The sequence below is a fragment of the Scomber japonicus genome, chromosome 1 (genome assembly GCF_027409825.1).
Source record: "Scomber japonicus isolate fScoJap1 chromosome 1, fScoJap1.pri, whole genome shotgun sequence".
NCBI lineage: Eukaryota > Metazoa > Chordata > Actinopteri > Scombriformes > Scombridae > Scomber > Scomber japonicus.
This window is the reverse complement of record NC_070578.1, coordinates 25,531,300-25,554,696: the sequence shown is the minus strand read 5'-3', so window position 1 is coordinate 25,554,696 and position 23,397 is coordinate 25,531,300. Positions and strand designations below refer to the sequence as shown.

At 38.6% G+C, this 23,397-nt stretch overlaps 1 protein-coding gene across 1 annotated transcript; it reads left to right on the top strand.

The window, feature by feature from the left end:
* Positions 1 to 622: 622 nt before the first annotated feature.
* On the top strand, positions 623 to 8,649 carry nae1 (nedd8 activating enzyme E1 subunit 1). Its single transcript, XM_053317510.1, has 20 exons — positions 623 to 688; positions 1,409 to 1,512; positions 1,673 to 1,733; positions 2,209 to 2,239; positions 2,368 to 2,439; positions 2,760 to 2,839; positions 3,069 to 3,178; positions 3,375 to 3,484; positions 3,594 to 3,656; positions 3,991 to 4,054; positions 4,146 to 4,237; positions 4,345 to 4,404; positions 4,630 to 4,763; positions 5,121 to 5,196; positions 5,781 to 5,820; positions 6,542 to 6,628; positions 6,752 to 6,844; positions 7,585 to 7,699; positions 7,809 to 7,858; positions 7,984 to 8,649. Exons 1-20 carry the CDS (start codon positions 639 to 641, stop codon positions 8,091 to 8,093), a joined length of 1,602 nt encoding a protein of 533 aa, XP_053173485.1. The 5' UTR covers positions 623 to 638; the 3' UTR covers positions 8,094 to 8,649.
* The last annotated feature ends 14,748 nt before the right edge of the window (positions 8,650 to 23,397 follow it).

The window sequence follows — 23,397 nt, the reverse complement described above, 5'->3', positions numbered from 1 at the left end:
TTCTTAGTCCCACCAAGCTGTCTGCGTTGAGGCTCCCGCACTCCGGTGCGCACGCGGAGGATGGACACGGTCATCAGCCGGTGCAGCTACTGATGAAGTTTATGTAGGGGCTGAAGGGGACGGGCAATTATCCTTATCTTGACACGCCTCCTCACGCCTACACATACACATTCTCGAGCTCACTCACCCGCAGGCGCGCACACGTGCACACGCATCCCACCTGTCTCGTTTTCATGAGAGGTATTACTTTTGTCTGATGTAAATGCATCACACACGGTCCTTTTAGCATTATAAGCTTAATAAGCTTAATATAAGCTTAATTATTATTAAGTTTAAGTTTATCTAATTTTATGCTGGCTTTTATTAGACTTCATCTCTTTTATTTCATTTCACTTTTTGCTGTCTAAATATTTCATTAGTCGGGTTTTTTTTTTTTTTTTTTTTTTTTAGCTTTTTTTGTTGCTTTTTTGTTGTTTATTACACATACATTGACATGCAGGTTCAATTTTATTTCGTTTTAAATCAGCAAGATGAGAATATTTTACGAAAGTGCGGGTATGAATCAACGCGCGGGTGTTTCGTGTCGAATCTGGCGTTTTGTAAGTTAAGATGCAGACGTCATTCAGTAGAGCGGTACCATGGCAGCCACTAAAGCCTCCAAAGAGCAGAAATACGACCGACAGCTCAGGTACCTTTTAAATAAGCTGTGTCGTAGATATCACTAAGAATATTTATATATATATATGTTTTATCTATGTGCTGTTCGCATTTCTTTTTGAGATCTCACAGCACAAATACTTAAAAGACAGCAGAGCTAACGATAGCGTGCTAGCATTAGCTGTGTCGCTCTATGCGGTGTAATTATATCATTCAAACAACACCGGCGAGCAAACACATTATAGCTATAAAACAGTGATGGGATGAGGTTATGTGTCTTTCTGTGTGGTGGTGGCTTGCCTGTCAAACTTGCCAAGTTGTTTGAGGATAGCCCTCACTCACCTCATTCATATTCATATAATACAACATTATACTGTGTCTTTGTCTGCCCTGCGCTGTGTATAGATGTATATAGACTTTTTTATAGACATTTTGATTGTTAACTGTATATAAATATATATAACACACACACCTAGTTTATTCACAATCAAATGTATATTTATATCTACATTGGTGTTCATACTTACTACATACTTATTTTCTACTTTTTTTAACACATTTTTTTAACATTATGCAGGTTAGTTACAATTATAATGATAATTCAGATTTTGTAATAGCAGTAGACAGTCGATGGCCAATGCAGCTGTCATACCACTAGCAGAGAAGCTCACTGTGCTTTTACAGTGGTTAAGGATGTAACATATCACTAGATGGCAACATATGTCCATGTATGTATGATGTGTGTCTTCAGACTATGGGGTGACCATGGCCAAGAAACCTTGGAGAATGCACACGTTTGTCTCATCAATGCCACAGCAACTGGGACAGAGATAATGAAGAACCTCGTACTTCCAGGTAAACTAATATCACTCTGTGTTGTTGTGTTGTTTTTGTTTTTTTTCACCAGGAAATCTCCCGAGATACATTGTCTCTCACGAGGGAGACCTAGTCAAAAGATGATAAATCTTCAGGTGCTGATCATGTTTATGATTGAATGAATTGATCTCTGTGTCAGGTATTGGAGCTTTCACCATAGTCGATGGACACACAGTTTCTGGGGAAGATGTAGGAAACAAGTAAGACAGCTATTTTTGTTGATTAAAACTTATAACTTAAAGGATTGGTTCGCAGTTTTTCAAGTTTTTTTAAAACCACAGTCAGGTACCCAAATGAACATTGAAATAGGTTTTTATTGCTATAATCATTCCTTCTGTTCATACTGACCACTAGAAAATCTCTTCACAATGCACTTTCATTGTTATTGATTATCAGATTCAGATTATCTTTAAATGTATTTTTTGCACAAAATGACTGCCTAGACACACTGTGGATTTGGCCTCCATCACTGACATTGAAAGCATATTTGAAGGATATCTGTTAATGGCCAAAATGAACATGAAGAATGACTACAGTGAGGAAAAACTCTTTCAGTGTGCATATTACCAACTGACCGTTTTAAGAGAGACTTGAAAAATTGTGAATTAGTCTTTTGTTGATATTTGTTAGTTTTACTTGTCTGTTCATTTTTGACCTCTTGATCTTGTCTTGCAGCTTTTTCCTCAGCAACAACAGCATTGGAAAGGTATGTTTTGCCTCAACAAATAAATGTATGTTACACGCATATATAAAAACTTTATTTTTTTAAAGAAAGGGAGAGGGGGACAATGTTTTGGCATGTTTGTATGAGTTCTGACCTTAATTATGTTGCAGAACAGAGCACAGGCTGCCACTGAGCTGCTACAAGAACTTAACAGCGACGTGTCTGGAAACTTTGTCGAGGAGGTTGGTATTGTTTATATAATCATGGTGCTACTCAGGTTTTCTCAAGGATAATATTCAATAGGAACTGTAAACACAAATCTGTTATATTATCATCACAGTAAAACACACTAAAGCTGGAAGCTTATAATGACATACAGACTACTAAATACAGATATATAGATAAATACATGGACATGGTGGTGAGGTAAAAGTGAGGCCAAAAATGTTTTCATAACATTGCAGTAGGTTTATGAAACAAAATATCCTGTGTAAATGCGTATGTGTTTTGATCTGTATCATCATTCTGGTAGTGACAAAGGTCTTTTCTGTTACATCTGCAGAGTCCAGACAAGCTCATGGACAACGATCCAGAGTTTTTCCACAGGTTTACCATAGTCATTGGTGTCCAGTTGCCAGAAAGGTATGAGATATAGTTATCTTTACTCACACAATTTATTGTTAAAAGAAATTATATTACCATATACTCTGTGAGTCCTCTGACCTCAGAAGTATTAGAAGTATAATATATTTTCAGTCCTCCTTTTTGATTTAATTAATATTTTCTTACATCTTCTATTTTATTGGCTTGAATTGTCATTTTTGTATTTTCTGTCAAAATAACTCACCAGATTTTCTCTCAAATTCAACAGCACATGTTTGAGACTAGGCTCATCTCTGTGGAGTGCCTCAGTACCTTTCCTAGTTTGTAAAACATACGGCCTCATCGGCTACATGCGGCTTGTGGTGCAAGAGCACACAGGTTAGTAGGATTCATCTTTGATTCCACATTATTTCTGGTTATGAAACATTATCACTTTGGATGGAATATTTTTATTTGTATATGACATCTTCCTGTATACACACTTTTTGGTACCTGCTCATTTCTTTGTCTCTTTTTTTGTCTGTATAAGTCAAATTTCTAATATGTATTTTTTCTTTATATCGAATTTCATCAGTGATTGAATCTCACCCAGACAACGCCCTAGAGGACCTGAGGTTAGACCAGCCCTTTGCTGAATTTAAAAACCATATTCAGTCCTACGACCTTGACAGCATGGACAAGAAGGTGCATATTTTGGGGTCAGCACATTTGTGTATCTATTCTGGGTATGTCTCACTTATGTATGCTTTTCCTAACTGTTAGTGTTCCTCTCTACTGTTTGTTTCCTCTGTAGGATCACAGTCACACGCCATGGATAATCATTGTTGCTAAATACCTGGAGAAGTGGCTCAGTGAGGTACAGTAAATCTTCTGTGGGCTCCCCAGTCCCAAGATGTTTAATAGTTACTGCATTGCTTACATTGACACTTCAGTGAGTTTGGTAGTGTTGTTGTGTAATTAAATGTCATTCTTCTTTCGGAGTGCTTGGGTAGTCAAGTGGTTAAAGCGTGTGCCACATAATCGCAGCGTCCCTGGTTCGAATCTGGCAAGGGACTTTTGCTGCATGTCATTCCTCTCTTTCTCTCCCTGTTTCCTTTCGGCTTCTATGCCTCTACTGTACTTACAAATAAAACCAAAAAATGCCCCAAAATAAATCTTTAAAAAATGTCATTCTTCTTTTGCCTTTGTAGCACAACGGTCAACCACCAAAAAATTACAAGGAGAAAGAAGCCTTCAGACAGTTTATTCGTGAAGGTATCTGCAGACTTTAACTTTACTTGTATTTTCCTAAATTCAGTCACCTGGCTGTGTAAATCAAACATACATTTAATTACTTGTCCTCCAGGAATCCTGAAGAATGAGAATGGTGTCCCTGAGGATGAAGAAAACTTTGAGGAAGCTATTAAGAATGTCAATACTGCTTTAAATCCAACCAAGGTGCCAGATATAGTCCCATACAACAAATCTCACCCTTCATAGTCTTACTGTTGTTTAATACATCTCGTAATATGAGTCTCCTCTTGTAACATTGTTTGTTTCTGCAGGTTCCCAGTGCTGTTGAAGACCTCTTCAATAGTGAGCAGTGTAACAACATCACATCACAGGTTTTGGCCTTTTTTTTTTTTTTTCAAAAAACTTTTCTATGAAAAACTAGTTTCATCATAGTTAAGTAGATGAGATTCTTACTCTTTTGAAATGTATTCTGTGTGTGTGTGTGTGTGTGTGTGTGTGTGTGTGTGTGTGTGTGTGTGTGTGTGTGTGTGTGTGTGTGTGTGTGTGTGTGTGTGTGTGTGTGTGTGTGTGTGTGTGTGTGTATGTGTGTTTACCAGACCACATCTTTCTGGGTGATGCTACGGGCTGTCAAGGAGTTTGTTCATAATGAAGGCAACGGCAGCCTACCTGTGCGGGGAATCATACCAGACATGATTGCTGACTCTCAGAAGTTTATCAACCTTCAAAATGTGTAAGTGTGGAATATATGGGTCAGTTAAGAACTTACTTTTGGCAACCAGTTTTGGGATATTTTAGTTCTTAGACAAAGTACTGATTGCCTGTGTATATTTCTTACTATCCCATCACAGTCTTGTCCTTACCAATCATTTCAGAATCCTGCTAACATTTAAATCCAGACACTTTATTTCACATATGTAGTATTTTGCCACCAGCACCTGAGTTAATAAATATGGCTAAATATAGTAGACAGCAGTTTTATCATCCCACAGTAGATCTGGTCGTATGTCATCAGCTTGTTGATAAATCATGTAATAACATTTGTGAGCATGTTGCCATTCATCTTCTTTTCTTTTTTTTTTTATCCAAGCTACAGGGAAAAGGCCATGCAGGATGCGACAGCTGTTTGTAAGCATACAGAATGCCTGTTGCAGTCTGTTGGAAAAGTAAGTGATCTAACTATGTGGTATTGAATGTCAAGAGTGCTTAAAACAAATGTGTTTGATAGGTCTCTCAATTTTGCTCTGACAGTCGTGCTGGATGGCAATAAATTCTGATAGTATCACAGCAGGTTCATATTAACATACAGTATTTTCTCTGGTCACAGGTATCAAAAACTAAGAAAATGACCCATTATCCTTCATAAAATCTGACAACAGGCAACTGCACAGGCAACATTAATTACCAACTAATACTACAGTGTGGTGGTAGTTTCCATACAAGCACCCACACATAAAGTACTGGAAATGACTGAATGATGCAACTGAATCTGAAATTAAGCACATTTTAGAAGCCAAAATTGAGATAAAGAGTGCAGCCGTAGGACATAATTAACTTTTAAATGATCCATTATTCCAGCTTTGTGTCTTCAGTGTGAACTTTCGATCAATTTTAACATGCAATTGCGATAGCATTAAATTCTAATCACACTAAATGATAGGATAATATGTGCATTATGGATGATAAATGAGTTTACTTTTGACTAAAACTGGATTTGCACTTAATGACTTTTCCTCTTTGTTTCCACCAGCCACCAGAAAGCATCTCTGAAAAGGACATCAAACTATTCTGTAAGCTATCTGTACTTTGAAAAACAATCCTACTTTTTTGATAATCACTCACACTTAATTTACATGTAATCTACATTTGATTACACAATATTTTGACCACAGCACATATCATATAGTAGTATAGAGTAATTAATCCTATACTAGGATATGTAATTGTGGTTTAATTTTGTCTTGCATTTGTTATGTAATAGCTGAAAATCGTTTAAAATTTAAATAATGCAGCCTCTAATTAAACTGCAGTGAACTGATCAGCCATGGTAATGAAGAGTATTGTGCATGTAAACATACCCACTGAGAACCATTTTTATACAATACCAGTCAAAAGTTTGGACCCACTTGTATATGGTAAAGGACATACATACTGTAGTATACACACTTATTTTTATAATTAGTGTATCAAAACTGCTTTATGCCATATATTTATCAGTTAAGTTCTGTTACTAATTGAGCAGCACTTGAAAGCACCATGTCTGTCATGTGTTGCCATCATGCTGTGCTGTTGCCTTTTCTGACATCAAAAGTTTCTCATTTCTTTGAGCATGGTTACTGTAAGGATATGTAATGCAGTCATATTTTTCAATAATTCACACTTTTTGAACTTTAGAGAACACACTCAGCATACAAGTGTTTATTCTACTTGATTGCAGTATAATCTGCGTTATCTCTTACTGCACCAACCACAGATTTGGTCCTAACTGTTGTTATTTGTGTTGGTGTTTAGGCAAGAATGCATCGTTTCTGAGGGTGGTGCGCTGTAGGTCTCTGGCTGAAGAATACAGTGTGGATTCAGTAAATAAAGACGAAATCAGTAAGTGGGAGATTCATGTTATTTTTGAATAATCTGCCCAGTATTGTTTACTCATTTCTTGACTAATTGTAGTACAATTTTCTGGCTGTGTAAAGCATATTAACCATAGGTGTGTCTCCTCAGCCTCAAGTATGGACAATCCAGATGGTGAGATGGTCTTCTACCTCATGCTCCGTGCTGTCGATCGCTTCTATCAGCAGCACTCCCGCTACCCTGGTATGTCCGAGGATTACACTGACTTTTCTGTAAAGAATTCAACAGTTGAGCGGGATATACTCTAGATCTGTAAATAACAGTGTCTAAATGGTAAAATGTCTAATACTATCGAAGTATTATGTTAAATCGATGCCATGATGCAGTTTTGCAGTATACAAGATGTGAAACACCTCTCGAACTGAAATCTCTCAATACCGTAGCATCCTTCACATTTGGCACAGTGCAAGTATCCACAAGGGGGAGGTGTTCAGTCAGCATCAGACCACAGCAACCTGTGCCACAGAGAGGGAAGGAAAACAATAGTGACAGCAGTTTACACCTGGGGCCTGTACCACCAATACTGCAATGGTTAACTGATTCATTGATTAATCAATCAACAGAATATAAATCAGTTTTGATAATCTAATCATCATTTTAGTCATTTTTCAAACTAAAATATTAAAAGGCAGTATTCACTATTTTATGTACAAGGTGATTAATTAATTAATTAATTAATTGAGAATATGATTGATAATAGGGATAACTATGAAACAGGTGACGTTCTTAATTACAAGAAACATTACAGACCATTAAGTGCATATACATGTTCACTGTAGCCTGGGCTTACTATACATTATCATGTTCATAATTTCTCTTGCTGTCAGTACACAGACAAAAATACTATTATGATACTATATACTATAATACTATTAAAGATACTACTATAATTATCCTCATTTCTATATCTTCTCTCTTACTAGGAGTATATAACTACCAGGTAGAGGAGGATATCAGCAAACTGAAGCTCTGTGTGAACAGCCTTCTGCAGGAGTACAGCCTCAACGTCAACATCAAAGACGATTATATCCACGAGTTGTAAGTCCTGGTTACTGCTGGATTTAATGAATTAGATTTTTTTTTGGTTAAAAGTAATCATTTTTAGATTATGTAAATTATTGTGCTTTTCTCTTTTCATAACCCACAGCTGTCGATATGGTGCCGCAGAACCGCACACAGTTGCCTCATTTTTGGGAGGTAATGTTTTAGTATCACTCTTTTAAAATTGATTTTGATTTTTTATATATATATTTATAGTATATTTGACGCTTACAGTGCTAATAAATCATAAATGTTTTATTTATGTTTTTGTGATTGTGTAGGATCAGCTGCTCAAGAGGCCATCAAGATCATCAGTCACCAGTTTGTGCCCTTCAACAACACTTTCATTTACAACGCAATGTCACAGACCTCTGCGACCCTACAGTTGTGAATACTGATCCTGAATTTGTTTTCAGAAATATCACAGGAAACAGAGCAAGATTGATAAGGCATTTGCCACCTTGCTTTAATCAATCCAAACTGTAAATGGCACATGAGTTTTTTGGAAGAACGAAGAACAATATCTTTTTTTTTTCTATTGTAAGATTGAGATTACTGCCTGAATGTGCGCACTTAAACCTAAAAATGTTTTGTCATGGACAAGATCAAAAGTCTGGACTCTTTAGAGTAAATGTTCTGTCAACTATTCTGAAAGGGGGAAGAAATCAAGATAGCACTCATGGAGCATACACTGATTTTTTTTTTCTGGTTTAGCTGACAACGTAAAACAAAGCTGGAAATGAAACTAGCAAATGTAAAACTGTCATGTAGTATTGTCATCTGTGAAACTCCACATTTATGGATGATATATTACAATGTAGCAGCACTTTGTATACTTTAGTCGCAGCTGTCTCTTATTGTATTGTGTCAAGAACAAGGTGGAAGATTTTTGATTTAAAATTTAAAAAACAAGTGTGTTTAACTCCTGCATTGCTATAAAACATTCAATATTTGACCTGTTCTTTGTTTTGTTTTTCATTTTTGTCAGATAGGAAGTTGAGGCTTGTTGAGTACACACACGTTGAAATGTGTGAAACTGATCAGACTCTTAAGTTCATCATCTACCAGCCTTTGGGCCCGCACGGTTTGACCTCTGTACAAATACAGTGTGTTAAATGCTTTGAGTAAAGCAACAGTAATTTATTCACTTGTTCAATAGTTGAAACAAAGATTAAGCAATTATTTAGCCTGAATAAAGATTAGATAACAAGCATGTAATGTGACTTGCCCCCTGGCCCTCATGCAACCCAGGTTAAAGGTGCAGTGTGTAGTTGCATCTAGTGGAACTATCTTGGCAGACATGGAATATAATCATAAATATTTTTTTTATTTGGGTATAATCACCTGCAAATAAGAATTGTTTTTTACCTTAAAATGAGTCCTTTATATCTATATAGGGAGTGAGTCCTCTTTCATGGAGCCTGCCATGTTGCACCACCATGTGTCTGTCTAGCCTAGAGTGGACAAACCAAACACTGGCTCTAGAGACAGCCTCTCACATTTTATGCAAGATTCACAGCCACCATAGGGTCTCCTACATACTTGAAAAGGAAAGTGGAGGGGTATGATGTGTATTCAGTTTTTTGCAATCTGCAACCTCACCACAAGATGTCACTAAATCCTACATACTGGTCCTTTAAGATGCATTTTGTTAAATTTGATGTTGTGCAACAGTAGAGGGCACTCCTTGGTACACCAATCATGGGTCAACATCACATACCTGTTCAGTGACCAATTCCTGAATGCTTACCAATGGGATACAGGCTGCAAATGACATAATCCTCTGTAACAAGCAATGTTAATTATCAACTTATGTGTTGTTTCTCAGTAGCCCTGACTAAAATGCCTTGAAATACAGACAACACTAGTCTTATTATGATTTAATATACATCACAGTGTCCTGTTAAGAGAACGTGTATTTATGTGGGTCATTGTGATGTAACATTTGGGCAGGGTGACGTTCCTCTTTACTTGTTTTTTCCAGACTTTTGGCAGAATGGAAATTTTGCCCTAAGCAGAACTCTTCTCATAAGACTCCAGCTCTCCCAAATTCAGCTATCTCTCGCTTTCTCTCACACACACTCACACCCTCCGTCTCCCTCTGTCTGAGAAGGATCGAGCAGGTTGCCAAGAAGCACTCTGGCCATTTCCTAAATGAAGATTTTGTCCACTGCCTCTTAAAGATTATCATGTGTCCATCCATCCACCCACTGCCTCATAAGATTATCACATAGCAGCAGTGCCAGGTTTATTAAGCCAAACCAGACAGTTCTGTTTATTGTAAGGTTGGAAATGGACCACAGCAACTACTAATAAGGAGGTGGGGGTCTGCAGCTCAGGCAAATACTTTACAAAAGGTCATCAGAGATTTTTTCTTTCTCACACGTCTATCTGTGTCTACGTTTTCAATAAAGGCAACACTTAGGGAGTAGGACGTCCTTTAAAACAGAGTACTTTTACATTATTTGAACTATGTGTGTTATTCGACATTGTATCCCTTCATGATATGAAACGTATGTTGAGTTCATTTTCAAAGTCTTATATTGTGTGTTGGGGTCACTTATCCTGTAGCAGTTCTCTATCCTATAGCCACTTGTTTTCTGGTGTTGAAATAAAGGGTTAACATGATGTTTATACAATTCATCTACTACCTCTATGGTACTAATGAGACCTAGAGTTTACAGATGGGTTTTAGGTCACAGTCACCAACATATTGACTTAAAGATGGTTTCCGTTACTGCGTTGTATTTGCTTCATGCTATCAGAGTCCTGACAGGCACTTGTGGATCTCCCTGTAATCTAACTCCTCCCCTCGTGGTCACTGACAGAGATAAACAAACAGGCTAAGGAGACCGCTTTTCTCATGTAACAACTTTATTGCAGTAAGACTAACCAGGAATACTAGAACCTTTTTGTTATTCATTCACCTGCTTTCTAAAGAAATACAAACATTGAAATGATGTTTTATAAACGCCTCTTGGTGTAGTAGTGGTGCATAAATTTGAGCCTGTTACAGACAAAGCAAAAGAAAGACCTCAATTATACTGTATCATATAATGGGTGACATACTGTATGTGCCATGTTTCAGTCAGTCGCAGGGTTAATTAGCATGTGGTTGCCATTTTCTACTTCCAATACTCAGAAATTAAACGCTTAATCACACATTTTTAACTTGAAAAGATGGCCAACAGCAGGCGTGTTTTCCAAGAAATAACATGTTTAAAATCTTTCTTTAGTCCCCTTTCAGTTTCATCATGTGATGCTGAATTGATTCATTCATCTCAAATTGATTAGTTCAGTAGCCTTTGATCATGGCTATTCTTTCTTAATTCACTTCATGCTGTGCTGACGTATATGTTTTATTTATCCGTCATGGAACATGGGGGCAATTTGATCTATGCTTAGCTATCCCCGTGGCTGTAGCATGACTGGGGGTAATGATTTGGTCATGTCAGGACTTATAAGGCCTTTATGATACAGTACCTTTACAACATGCTAGTAATATGCTACTCTTCTGGTCTCAAGGTCTCAGAATGATAGTCTTCATTTTAAAGATTTAAATACTGAATAATCAATTGTGAGAATGAGAGCCGTATGGCCAAACACGTTTTTGCACTTAAGTGAGTCCATGTGACTTTTGTTGAACAGCAGTCTGTGGCCTCAAGTGAAAATTAGCATAATGATAAATGCTGTTACTGAAGCACAAGTAGAGACAACTTGTGTTTCTGTAGCTGATATCAGTGTCAATCACACAGCATTATCTACCTAAAGTTTGCAAACATTAGCCACAAAAGGCTACTGATCATACCACACCAGGTAAACTGGAGCTGCAAAAACCTGAGTGAACTGAACTAGGGTTTGTTTAATTGCGTATGAGTTCAACATTTCATTTGCAAGTAATGAATGTGCTTTTCTTCTTTCACAATTGATAAAGTGTTGCTTTTTCAATTTATTTTTTCTTTAAGATTTATTTTTGCAGGGACAGTGCACATCAATCAACATTTCAGTTCACACTGCAATGTAAATGTGTCAGAGCTAGCCAAGAGGCTGGTTTTCATTCGTAGTCTCGGGCAAGTCAACAATTTAGCCAAGCATATTAATAATTTAAAAAACAGAGAAAGGAAAGACTATTTTGAGGAAAGACTATTATCCACTGCTCTGTAATCTTTAACTTCAGATCAATCCAATCATTTAGCCTTAAAACAGATGATAATTCATCATCATTAATCATAAAACATATTTTGTAAAGCTTTACCTTAGAAATTTGTCTCATCATGAAATTTGAGTGAAATGTAGCCGATAAAAACAAGATGTAAATCAAGACTTCAGTTTACAGACTGAGCTTGTAAATGCTTTATCTTAGAGCCACAGGAGGGCCTGGCAATGAATATGTGGGTGTGCTTCCCAGTGTGTGTTTCTGTGTGTGTTTCGGTGAGTTGAGGGGGAGGGGCAGGTCGTTAATACTAAAATCAATCAGTAAATCAGAGGCACAGCCTGCTGAAGGGCCACACTGCCAGCAATGATTCTCTCTGGAAGCTTAAAGCAATAAAGGGAATGAAAAGGGGGAGGGAACTGGATGACTCAGCTTAAGGAAATGAGGGAAATAGCACAGTAAAGGTGGCAGATTGATGGTTGTACCCTCCACAAGGACAGATATCATCTGTTCACTTTTTTGTTCCCTGTAGGTGAGAAGGTTGTTTGTTACAAACATATGAACAGAAAGGACTGAAGCAGTAAGAGTGTTTGTTAGGCTTTTATTTAAATGCAAAGGCATGAGGAGGCTGAGAGTGATATCTTCTGATGGCTCATAGCTGCTAGTTTGAGCCATTTACCTGGCTGGGTTCCAACTAGTTCAGCCCTCACCTCCTTGTGAGGCCCAGGCTGAATTGAAACCGGCCTGCCAGAGCAGAGCAGAGCGTTCAGTGTTTGCTGGGAGACTGCAGGAGGCCGGCATACTTTAAACCTCTCAGGGGTCTGCTGAGGGCCTCTCCATTCTTCCTACAAACAGATGGAGCCGTGACAGAGGAATGTATATGTACAATACATGTAGGCCCTTGTGGAAATGAGGGGAAACACCTTCAGTTTGGTCTCCTTACCAAAATGTAAAGTACTATTATCCCTATAGAACCATGCAAAGTATAAAGTTTACATGTATGTAAAGATGTTTTGTTCATTTTAGTAGTTTGTGAGATTATATTTCCATTACAAATACCAAATCACTGTACATGTGCAATTGAAAAAACATGTGTTTCACTATGGTGAAAACTCCAGGATGTTATCACTGGTCTGTAGTATATGTGATGTGTACTGTACACTTAACAGCAATGCAGTTTTATCCAGCCAAAGTCTGTGAGGGTGGAGTTGTCTCAGCTGCCAGGCCCTAATGGTTATATGCTTTCCAGATGCATTGGAACCGAACTGAGAGAATATACTTTGTGGCAAGTATTCATCTGAATGCAATAAAGATGATTAATAAATGCATATTCAGATACAATATGTTTGTTTTTTATACACATACAAATACTGTAAAACAAACACCACAGACAGCTGAAGCAACATCTCATAAATTATCAAAACATGTGTGAGTGTATGTTTGTTCGATGTGCAGCTTATCAGACATACAGGCCATGTGAGATAACAGTGATATTTGGTGTGACTGCAGGATCTTAATAGATTGTGGTAGTAGTCTGAATGAGAATGAAAAAGACAGAAACAGAAAACAATGTTTAGAGTTTCAACCTGTCAACATATTAAATTGTCAGAGGTTTAAAACATTGTGAGATCTAAGGCATTCTTTTTAAGATATTTTTAAGTGTCACAGTAAGACAAGTTAAGGTGAAAATTAAATCTCTTTCAGCTGCTTCAGTTACTGTTAGACCAATCATGGCTTACTGGGGCACTTGAATAGCAAAGAGCCACCATAAATGTTATGTGTAACACCTGTGTTTTTCTGACTGTGGCAAAAAAGACTGCTGTGAAAAGGGCTATTTACCTTAAATCTCAACCACATTGTTGTTGCCCTGAACATTAGAGTGATTAAGGAATACCGTTTAGTGTCTCTACATACCAGTCAATTAGTCATCTTTTTTCCCCTGCTATTTTATATGTAATGATGTTTACAACCATTGTCTGTAGCTACACATCTACCATCTATTCATCTAGATTCATGTTCCATTAGCTGAGCCTTTAGAGAGTCTGGAAATCAGTGACTCCAGATGGGGTCAGAGACATGGTCCCCCTTGCAAGACCTGGGTGTCACATTACACACACACACACACACACACACCACTGTGTGCACAAAATACACCATCAGGCACATGTGCACACACTGTTCACTCTCAAAAGGAGATGAAAACACACAGGCAGCCGAATAGCATTGATATGCAGAATATTTTAGACTACGATTGAAGTAGATGGTTCTGCTCATCAGAGTATTTCAGGAAGATGAGTTGCTGATTCTTCTTTTTTTGTCTTTTCAACTTCCTGCAAGCTAAAAAAGAATGCACACATTGACATATCAGACATTTATCTGATGCTCGTATCTTGCAGTCTATTAATCTCTAACTGTGGCTGTCTGTGTAGAAATGTTTGTAACAGTATTGTGTGTGAGAGCATTCTTTATTACTTTCTGGCATATAATTTACTTCAGCGTGCCTTTGAGTGCATTCTCCAGGTGCCATTCTTATCTCTGTCGCCGCACTCTTGCATTCTCCTCATCCGTGAGATCAGTCGGAAACAGGCGGTTGGAATTCCATTGTAGAGTAAAACACAACTTTTTGCTGTGCTGCCATGGCTTTGTGTTGTCTGCTTTTGTCAGATACACATCTAGCCCGGTGAGGTAGAGACAAATAATTTCCTTACCTCAAGAGATCATTGTCTTATGAACTCAAAGACCAGCAAGGATATGTCACGGTAGGAGAAGGAGGTTTTAACTGGTCTGTAGGGAATTTTTGCAGATCTGATGTCTTTTTCATGACTCTGAAAGTTGCTACAAACCAACACGAACCGCACAAACACATCTTGAGAGACCCTTGCATGTGTTGCGCTGTGTCTCAACCCATTTTTTGAGACAAGCAATAATGAGGACCACCTGTTTGGTGAAGCCATGACATTGAAAACAAGAAGACAGAGAACTATGTCAGCAATGTGAGAGGGTTTATGGAAGTTTCAGGTGGCATTTGTGGACCATGTAGGATTTGCATGATGGATATTGTTTTAGTTTTCGTCCTCTTGTATAAGTTCTGGTTTCTGCTATGCATAAAGCAAACTGATGGCACACCATGTAGATCCAAAGCAGCGTGTGTTTGTGGGAGAAAGAGAGACTGAGAGAGTGATGTGCTCCACAGGGGAGTGTTTATGAAGAGGAGATGTTCAGGGTGAATTCCTCAGATAAGTGACATGGCCTCTTTCTGTTCTGGATGGAGGAGTGCAGCACACCCCAGGCTGTATATGGAAAACCTCAGAAACACATGCATACACAAACTGGAGCTTATGGTGAGTGAATACGTGAAGTACTTTAGAGTGCTTCATTTACTGCAGAATCATCCTATAACAAGCACACTATTAGTGATCAGCTGTTTGTATTGTACCATGTAGGATGCCAGGAAAACTGAGGAGATGGTGTAATTTATAAGAAATATATTATACCAAGGTCAAAATACCTCCCCTCCCAACACAGACACACACAGACACACACACAGACACACACACACACACACACACACACACACACACACACACACACACAAACACACACACTCTGGGAGTGGGTAAATCAGCTGCATGGGGCCCTATACATGGTGTCAGGCTCAGTTCAGATCACAGCATTCTTTAGATTCCTGCTTGTAATTATACTGGCAGGTCTGATTCAGCTCTACATCTTTTATCCACGAGCCGGGAGGATGGTGATGATCATCCTCAGATCCCTCTGTTTCCACCGCACAATATCACACACGGACACAATAGAATGTAGAGAATAATCAGTCTGTGAGAAGAAGAAAGAGGCCCCTACGTTTACTGCTCTGTAGCCATTTAAAATCTAAACACTTTGACTATAAATATTTTCTCTGCTGTGCTGGGTGTAGCTTACATTGTGTGTGTGTGTGTGTGTGTGTGTGTGTGTGTGTGTGTGTGTGTGTGTGTGTGTGTGTGCGTGTGTGTGTGTGTGTACAAGTACAAGTTTACGTGTTCACGTGTGGGGGTGTTTGTAGGCGTATGAAGGTTGTATTTGCGCTTGCGTGGATGTTTGTGCTTTGCATGTGTCAGTAGATATACGTGTTAAACCACAGGGACCCATAAACACAGCACTGTTTCAGACAGAATGAAGGAGGAGCGAGAGGGACACAGAGAGGGAGAGGTAACTTCAACAAGGGATTGTAACAAATATGTAGTCTAATCCTCTCATTAGACAGCAGGGGGTGTGTGGTGCAATCAGATTCAAGAGGAGAGCTGCACTGCCATGTTAGGAGACTGAGGCCTGGCAGTGTCCTGGGGAAGATGTCTGTGGCAGTAAGAATATTATCTAATGCAGACACACATGCCAATTCAGTTTTAATCGGCTAAAAAATCCTCTGTAAATACATAAAAATTGATCACGCAGGAAAACATGAATCAGATACCCTGTTGCAAACACACACACACACACACACACACACATTGACAGCACGGAATCTGAGTTGCTGATGTAACAGCTACCTCATTTCCACTGTTGTTTTTTCTCTGTCTCACAAGTGAAAAGTAGCTGATTATGCACAAATAGTAGTGCAGTCTAAAATCAGTGATCTAATTGTTCAAAAGTTGACTTTTAATTAGGTTTTATATTCAACTACTGCTGGAAAATCAGAATTGCAGAGTTTAAGTAATAGTTTGACATTTTGATGAACGGTAAAACTGCAATTTGTTATTTTACACTTTGTTTTTTATTGGAACTTTGTACTTTAGCTCTTTGAGAAATTTATGATGTAGTACAAAGTCAAGAGGTTGTGTTATGAAGCACAACAAGACAACAAATCTCTGTAAATTGAAGCATGGTCCCACACATGAGCAGTGGCATCTGCTCTAAAAGGAACAACTCTCCCGAGACTGAAAATGTTATTGTTGGTATTAGTCTTTGGAGCTGTTTCTAAAGAAAATATGGTAACCTTTTTTAAAAATAAACATGTCTAAAATATGCCTGTCCATATTTGCTTTAATACAGATATAACAAAATGGTGGATGAACCAATGTCAGCCTGGTGCAGCCTGATTCCAGACCTTTCACTTCATGCTCCAAAGTCTAAGCAATTAACATGCTAAGTACACTGACTGCAAATAAACATGGACATCATGACACCTCCCAAGAAATGAAGCCAAAACATCTCAATCATCCCCCTGGTGTCAGGCTGTAGTATAGGTCATAAGTCCCACCCCCTCCATGTTAGGGAATGGGAAATTACACATCCAATACAACCAAAAATGGTTTCTGGCATTTTAGGGACAGCCACTTTAAAAACACTGTCAGTTAAGGGGGCATGTCCTGCAGACTTTGCTGTGCAGACTTTGGCTCCAAATTATGTCACACAAGCAAGATGGCAGCTCCTGGAAAGGAGATAGCTCAATTTCCCTTTTGCATAGTCATATGAGTCAGTCAATTGGTAAGTGCAATGTTATTACTGTCAGGGATGGTGGCCAAATCGACAAAAATAAGCTCTGAAAAAACAGAATTATCCTCATTAACAATCTATCTCGGCTCATTAAAATCTACTCATGAGAAAGTAGATTATTGATTTTAAAATTATTTATTTATTACACTGTAGGAGGAAGTTTTCTGAACCTCCCTTTGCTGTGAAACAAATCTTAATTAAAATGTGTATTGTAAAGGAAAGATGGTTGAACAGCATTGTTATAAAATGCTTATGATCACAATGCCACATTAGTCCTTTCATAGTGACCTTATGCAACTATAAAACTGTTTCTTATGGGGTTTTTTGTCTTTCTGCTTTTGCTAAGTAATCACCAAGTAACAGTGCCACTTGAGTTCACCTCTGCTCTCTAAAATCTCTGTGTGCTGCCTTCACTCTCCCACTACAAGCTCCCCCCTCCCCTCCTCTTCCCCTCTTACAGGCATGCTTTGAAGAAAAACACAGGACGTCTCATCTCAAAGGAGTGTGTTGCATTCCATGTTCGGCAGCAGGCTGCGTCCACTGCCCCAAACAATAGCACATTGTTTGTACAGTTTTTCTTTTACAACCATATTAAAAGTTAAGATGGTCAATTAGCTTTAATCTCCTCTTAGTGTGAATTTACACGATTACTACATATAATGCCACATGCCTACCTCTTTTGCACATGCATGAGGGTAATCTTATCATTCTTTTTAAGCCTCCATGTTCAATAAGCAATGTAGTAAGGGTCAGAAGAAAGTCAGAAGCTTGTACTGAAGCTCCACAGCAAAATTATGAAGGATAAGTCATTGTTATTTTTTGGAAAGAAACTTATTGGGAACCTTTCCGGGAGGTTACCTCTTTAGAGTTATACACAGGCACAGGCAATCACACACACAAACACACTCCACCCACCCATCTCACTCTCTTTCCCTTGAGCATCAGCTGAGTTGGCTTTCTTGCTAAGTAGTGCCAAGGAAGCTGTTCCATCTTCCCCACTAAAATGTCAGTAAGAGTTTGGAGTGATGGTGTTTCCTGACCTGCATTGCTTGACACTTCTCCATCAGATATCCTCAGCAGTGGCGGATCTGGGTCACGTGCCCCGTGCTGAGTCACTCTGCTTGCTCTACCTGTCAGGCTGGTTTGCTAAAAAACAGAGCAGCACTGTTTAGGGGAGGGAAACTCTTCTTCACTGTTTACCTAATCCTGTATACCCTTCTTTTTTTTTTTTTACTTCTGAATCTCCTCCAGTTTTCTGACTTTCACTGTCAGAATGTTTTTCTTTTCTTCGAGCTATATTGTGATATATGTATTTCATTCAAGCATGCAAATAAAGAACACATATTATTACTCTTTTAGTTGACATAGCCATGTTAACTAAGCTGTCAAAGTGTTGACAGTTAGTCCTTCGTCACCTCTGTAAAAGACAGGGAGTCCTGGTGGTCGAGTGGTTAGAGTGCATGTCATATATGCAGCCGATCCCAGTCGGAGGTCCTTTGCTGCATGTCATGCACCCCTCTCTCTCCCATGTTTCCTGTCTGTCTACTGCTAAATAAAGGTATCTATGCCAGACAAAATTAAAAAAAAAAAAAGACAGGGAGTCCTTCTTACTTACATTCCTTTAGTTCTGCCCTCTCTTGTCTCTTCTTCTCAGGGCAAATTCCCCTTGTGACATGATGGGTCCATTACAGAGTAAAACTCAAGTGTTTCTTAGAAAATCAGGGTCAAGTTAGGCATACAGTTAGCCCCTTTTCCATGAGTGGATAGTAACAGCCCAAGGGTAAAGTTGCTTTCCAATATTTCATTTCAGTCAAATTCTAGACAAATCTGTGATTTCTCTCATATTTACAAAAAGTGACAAGAATATACGATAAAGACTCTTGTCAATGTTCACCATAACCGACATGATAGAAAATCAACCAGCACTGTCAAATGATTACCTGGATAGTAGGGATTCTCACTCACTTCAACTTGCACCTCATGTGTAACATTTGACATTAGAGGGCAGCAGCACTGCCACAGTGAGAGGCACTATGTTACACATTACAGACAGACCATAGGCTTGTCATTTATTTTCACATATGGTGAGAAGCATAATAATAAGTGAGTGTATGTTTTAAACCAGGCTGTTAAGCACATTTTAGTTTATTCAAAGGGGAATATGTAATCTATTGACTCAAGTGAAAAATAAAAATGACCAAAAGAAACCCAAGAATGCTACATTGGATTGTGTTCTATATATACAAATTTTTAGAACTGTTTCTGTAAAGCAACAGTGGAATCAACTCAATCACCATCTTTCACAAAAGCCTTGGGGTGCTGTGTAGTTGCCTAGCAGGCCTTTCTCACATGTTGCAGTAGGTTGAAGAGTGTGTGTGGAGAGAGTACAAAGCAGTGAAGAGCTGCCAGTGCCTGTGTGGTGGACATATGGCAATGCCGTAGGCCAGGGGCACACAGGGGGCGGAGGCACAGGGCACTGTGTGTATTATGTGTGTGTATTTGCATGTGCCTGTGTGTGTGTGTGTGTGTGTGTTGGGATGAATCTATGACAAAGTTAAGGGGTTTAATGGGCCATGCAGGGGGTCAGCAACAGAAGGAGGTCCCGGCACTCGCTCAGTGATTCTCTGTAAATGCATCTGAAGGAGTGGCCAGTCCTTGTTGCTCTAATACAATAAGCCCCCTCCCCATCTTCCTCTAACCCACACTTTCTATGACAGTTCTTTTGTCTGCTGCCTTCACTTTGGTTTCCCTTTCATGGACACATGTGCACAAATGCAGTCACCTAAAAACTACTTTTACCAGCAAGTGCACACATAATTTGAGAACTAAAATCCAGAGTAAAAACTTAACAAAGTGATTCAAGGCAAAACTGCTAAAAACAATGAACTCATAATGATTGCGTGTGTGTTGGGGGTTGGGGCGTTTTTATGTGTGTATCTGCTCTGTTTCCAGGCTGGAGGGATTCCTTCTTTATGAGTCCTGCCTGCCTCATTCTGAAAACATAGCTGGAATTTTTTTTCCCATATTCAAAATGAGCTGAGCACAGAAAGCCAGCAATACTTGCTCTTGTTAAAATAAAAAAGCCATTGATGGTTTACATGGTCATCTGTGGGAAATTACATTTCCTTAACATGGTATAATTCATATGGAGCCTTGCTGGATAGGAGGGCTAGTGTTTGTTTTTTTTTTTTTACAAATGACCATTGTTTTCTATAAGACAAAAACTCAGCAATGTTCTTGTTTATGGTTACTGTGGCAAAAAATGTAATTCTCTTTAACTGCAAAAATGTTCCATGCATTTAATAGGTTAAGAAGGGTTATTTGTTACTGCCAGTGTTTCTCTCCCTCTCTGTTGACGTAACAGGACGTGAAAAGCTGGGATGACGATCTGCCATGACACTTCAGAATCATTCACATTTAAACAAATGTTGACAAGCCCTGACAAAAAGAACAGAAAGATCACTCTACAGTTGATGTAAAACAATATTCAGGTTCATTAGGATATGCATGTACTCAGTTTTAGAGATATTGAGTCATACATATTTTGCCAATTTAGCCTTAACCTTTCAGGAATGCATTTATGGAGCCTTTCCCTCCAGCTTTTAATGCAGTACTAACACTTTTCAACCAGTATGGTAAAAGATACTGTTGTGCAATTTGTAAAGTCAGACATGCTTTTTTGAGATTTTGCCAAAATGGAAATAAAATGTGTCCAATAAATCAAAAACAACCGCAGTAATGTGTTAAAAATCTAAAAAATGTAACCACTGGCATGTTTGTGAGCCTAGAGTTTGTATGATGAGTACATTTGCCGGTTACTGCTGTCCACATCCCTGCAGCAGCTGGGCTGTAGGTGACAGATGCTTTAAGGTGCTATTCCCAGTTGGCTGCGAAGAAAGGCACATTTCCCATCTACCTGTCACACAACTATCATATACTAGTCACTATATTGGTAATGTGTATTTGAACAAAACCTCAAACCAGTCTGTAATTTCCATATTTTTCCAAATTCTGAATATGCATTTTTTACTTTAATTTTAACCATTTTTTAGACCAGGCTTATTTACCAACTTGTTTATTTCTGCTGTAAAGTTGGGCTTCAACAGTTGGGCCGCACTTCAACATGCGGGTCCGTGGAGATTGACTTGCTTTTGGAGCCAGCTGTGTTGGCTTCATTTTTCAGCCCTGGAGGTTACAGCTTGTGAAGAATGTGGCATTTCAAGCCGTCAAACCAGTCAGTCTTCCTGTTGATCAGCCTGTAATAATGTTGCCCTACACAGCATCATTACATCTCTTGTTTTTGTCATGTTTGACTTCCGGTTGAGATTTGTTGTCTTCAACTTCACTTGACCTATCAAGCCCTTTACTTATCCAATTGCTATGATGACTAAATTGACGACACTGAGGTATTAATTTGGTAACCATGAGTGCCAAACTCCCATGTCAGGTTTTGTTAGATTGTGAGTGTTGTGACGGACCCAGCTGAGCCTGCCTGTGTGTATGTGTGTGTGTGTGTATTAACCTGTGCTGTATTTAAGATGCCTGAGAAGCTTAATTGTGGTGACAAACTCACAAACCTGATAAGAAGCAACTGGGCCCAGTTCTCCCAATGGATAAATCCCCAGTATTCAGCATGGCTACCTCTCTCCAACTACCACCTCTTTGCTAATGTTTGACTTTTGTACAAATTCCTATATAATCATGTGCACACATCATGTCCATTCCCATTCTTTGCTATGTCCTATGGACCAGTTTATGATGGTGTAAACCACTGAGAAGCTACCTGGTAGCACCAAATAGATGAGCAGGATTTCATGCAGCCTACCAGTGAGTCAGGTCTTCCAAACAGCTGACAAGATAGTTGCTCTTCAGAGCTGCTAGTCATTCAGAAGGTTTTCAGGTAGTTAAAATGAAGGATGGGTAATTAAAGATGGGGGAAATTTTTCTGCAAGCTGTCAATTCCCCCGATGAGCTGTAAATCTGAAGAGTAAGAATGAATAGTAGCTGCCAAGTATCTATCCCTTACATGCATGTGTATATTCCCTATTTATAAATTAAATAAAAAATTAGTTATTCCTAAAATATTTGTGAATAGTATTTAAAGTGTTGTTCTGACAACTAAATGAAAATGGTGAAGGTTCTAGGAAAATATGCTGATATAAGTTAATTACTAATGCACAATTTCATGTGAACAGAATTTACAGGAGACAGAGTTGTATGTGTGTGTGAGAGTGTTGCATAACACAATATCCTGCTTGAATAGCTTTCAGATGGATGTTATTAGAGTTGACTTCTCTGCTTGTAAGTAGGGTACTGCCTCTTACAAGAGGAGACACACATGTCTGTATTCTACATCCTACCTAACCTAAACCTAATTCTAACTTTAACTTTAAAGGAACAGATTAATTGACTTTCTTGGAAATGGACTGATTTGCTTACTTGTTGACAGTTAGTCCATATGTCAAATATGAAGCTAGAGCCGACCAGCAATTAGCTAAACTTAACATTAGACTGTAAACAGGGATAAAACAGCTAGCCTGGCTCTGTTAAAAGATTCCCTCTGCTTCCAGTCTATATTCTAAGCTTACTCTTTCTTCATATTTAGCTTACAGGCAGGAGAGTAGTATCTACCTTTCCATGTTGTTCTTGCCAAGAAAGCATATAATCCTGTTTCCCAAAATGTCAAACTACTCATACCAAAATATGTCTTAAACCTCAAACATTCCCATGTAAAATGTTTGAGTCCATGCAGGCCTAAGGCTCAATTTTGTCCTCACAAAAACAGACATGCAAGAGAACACAAGCACACACAAACACACGAACACACGGAGGGACGAAGAAAGCGAGTTGCTGGTCTAACAGGCTTGAAAAGACCTTAAACATGTACTCCTGGAGGCTCCTCCTGAGAATTGAGCTATCACTTTCCCTCTCTCCATCCATCTCTGTCTTCCTTTAATTGACATTAACAGTAATCCTTCTGTGTCTCTGCAACTTTCCCTCTGCCAACCCACTACCTTTTATTCCATCTGTTTTGTCCTTTGCCTACCCCTGCTGT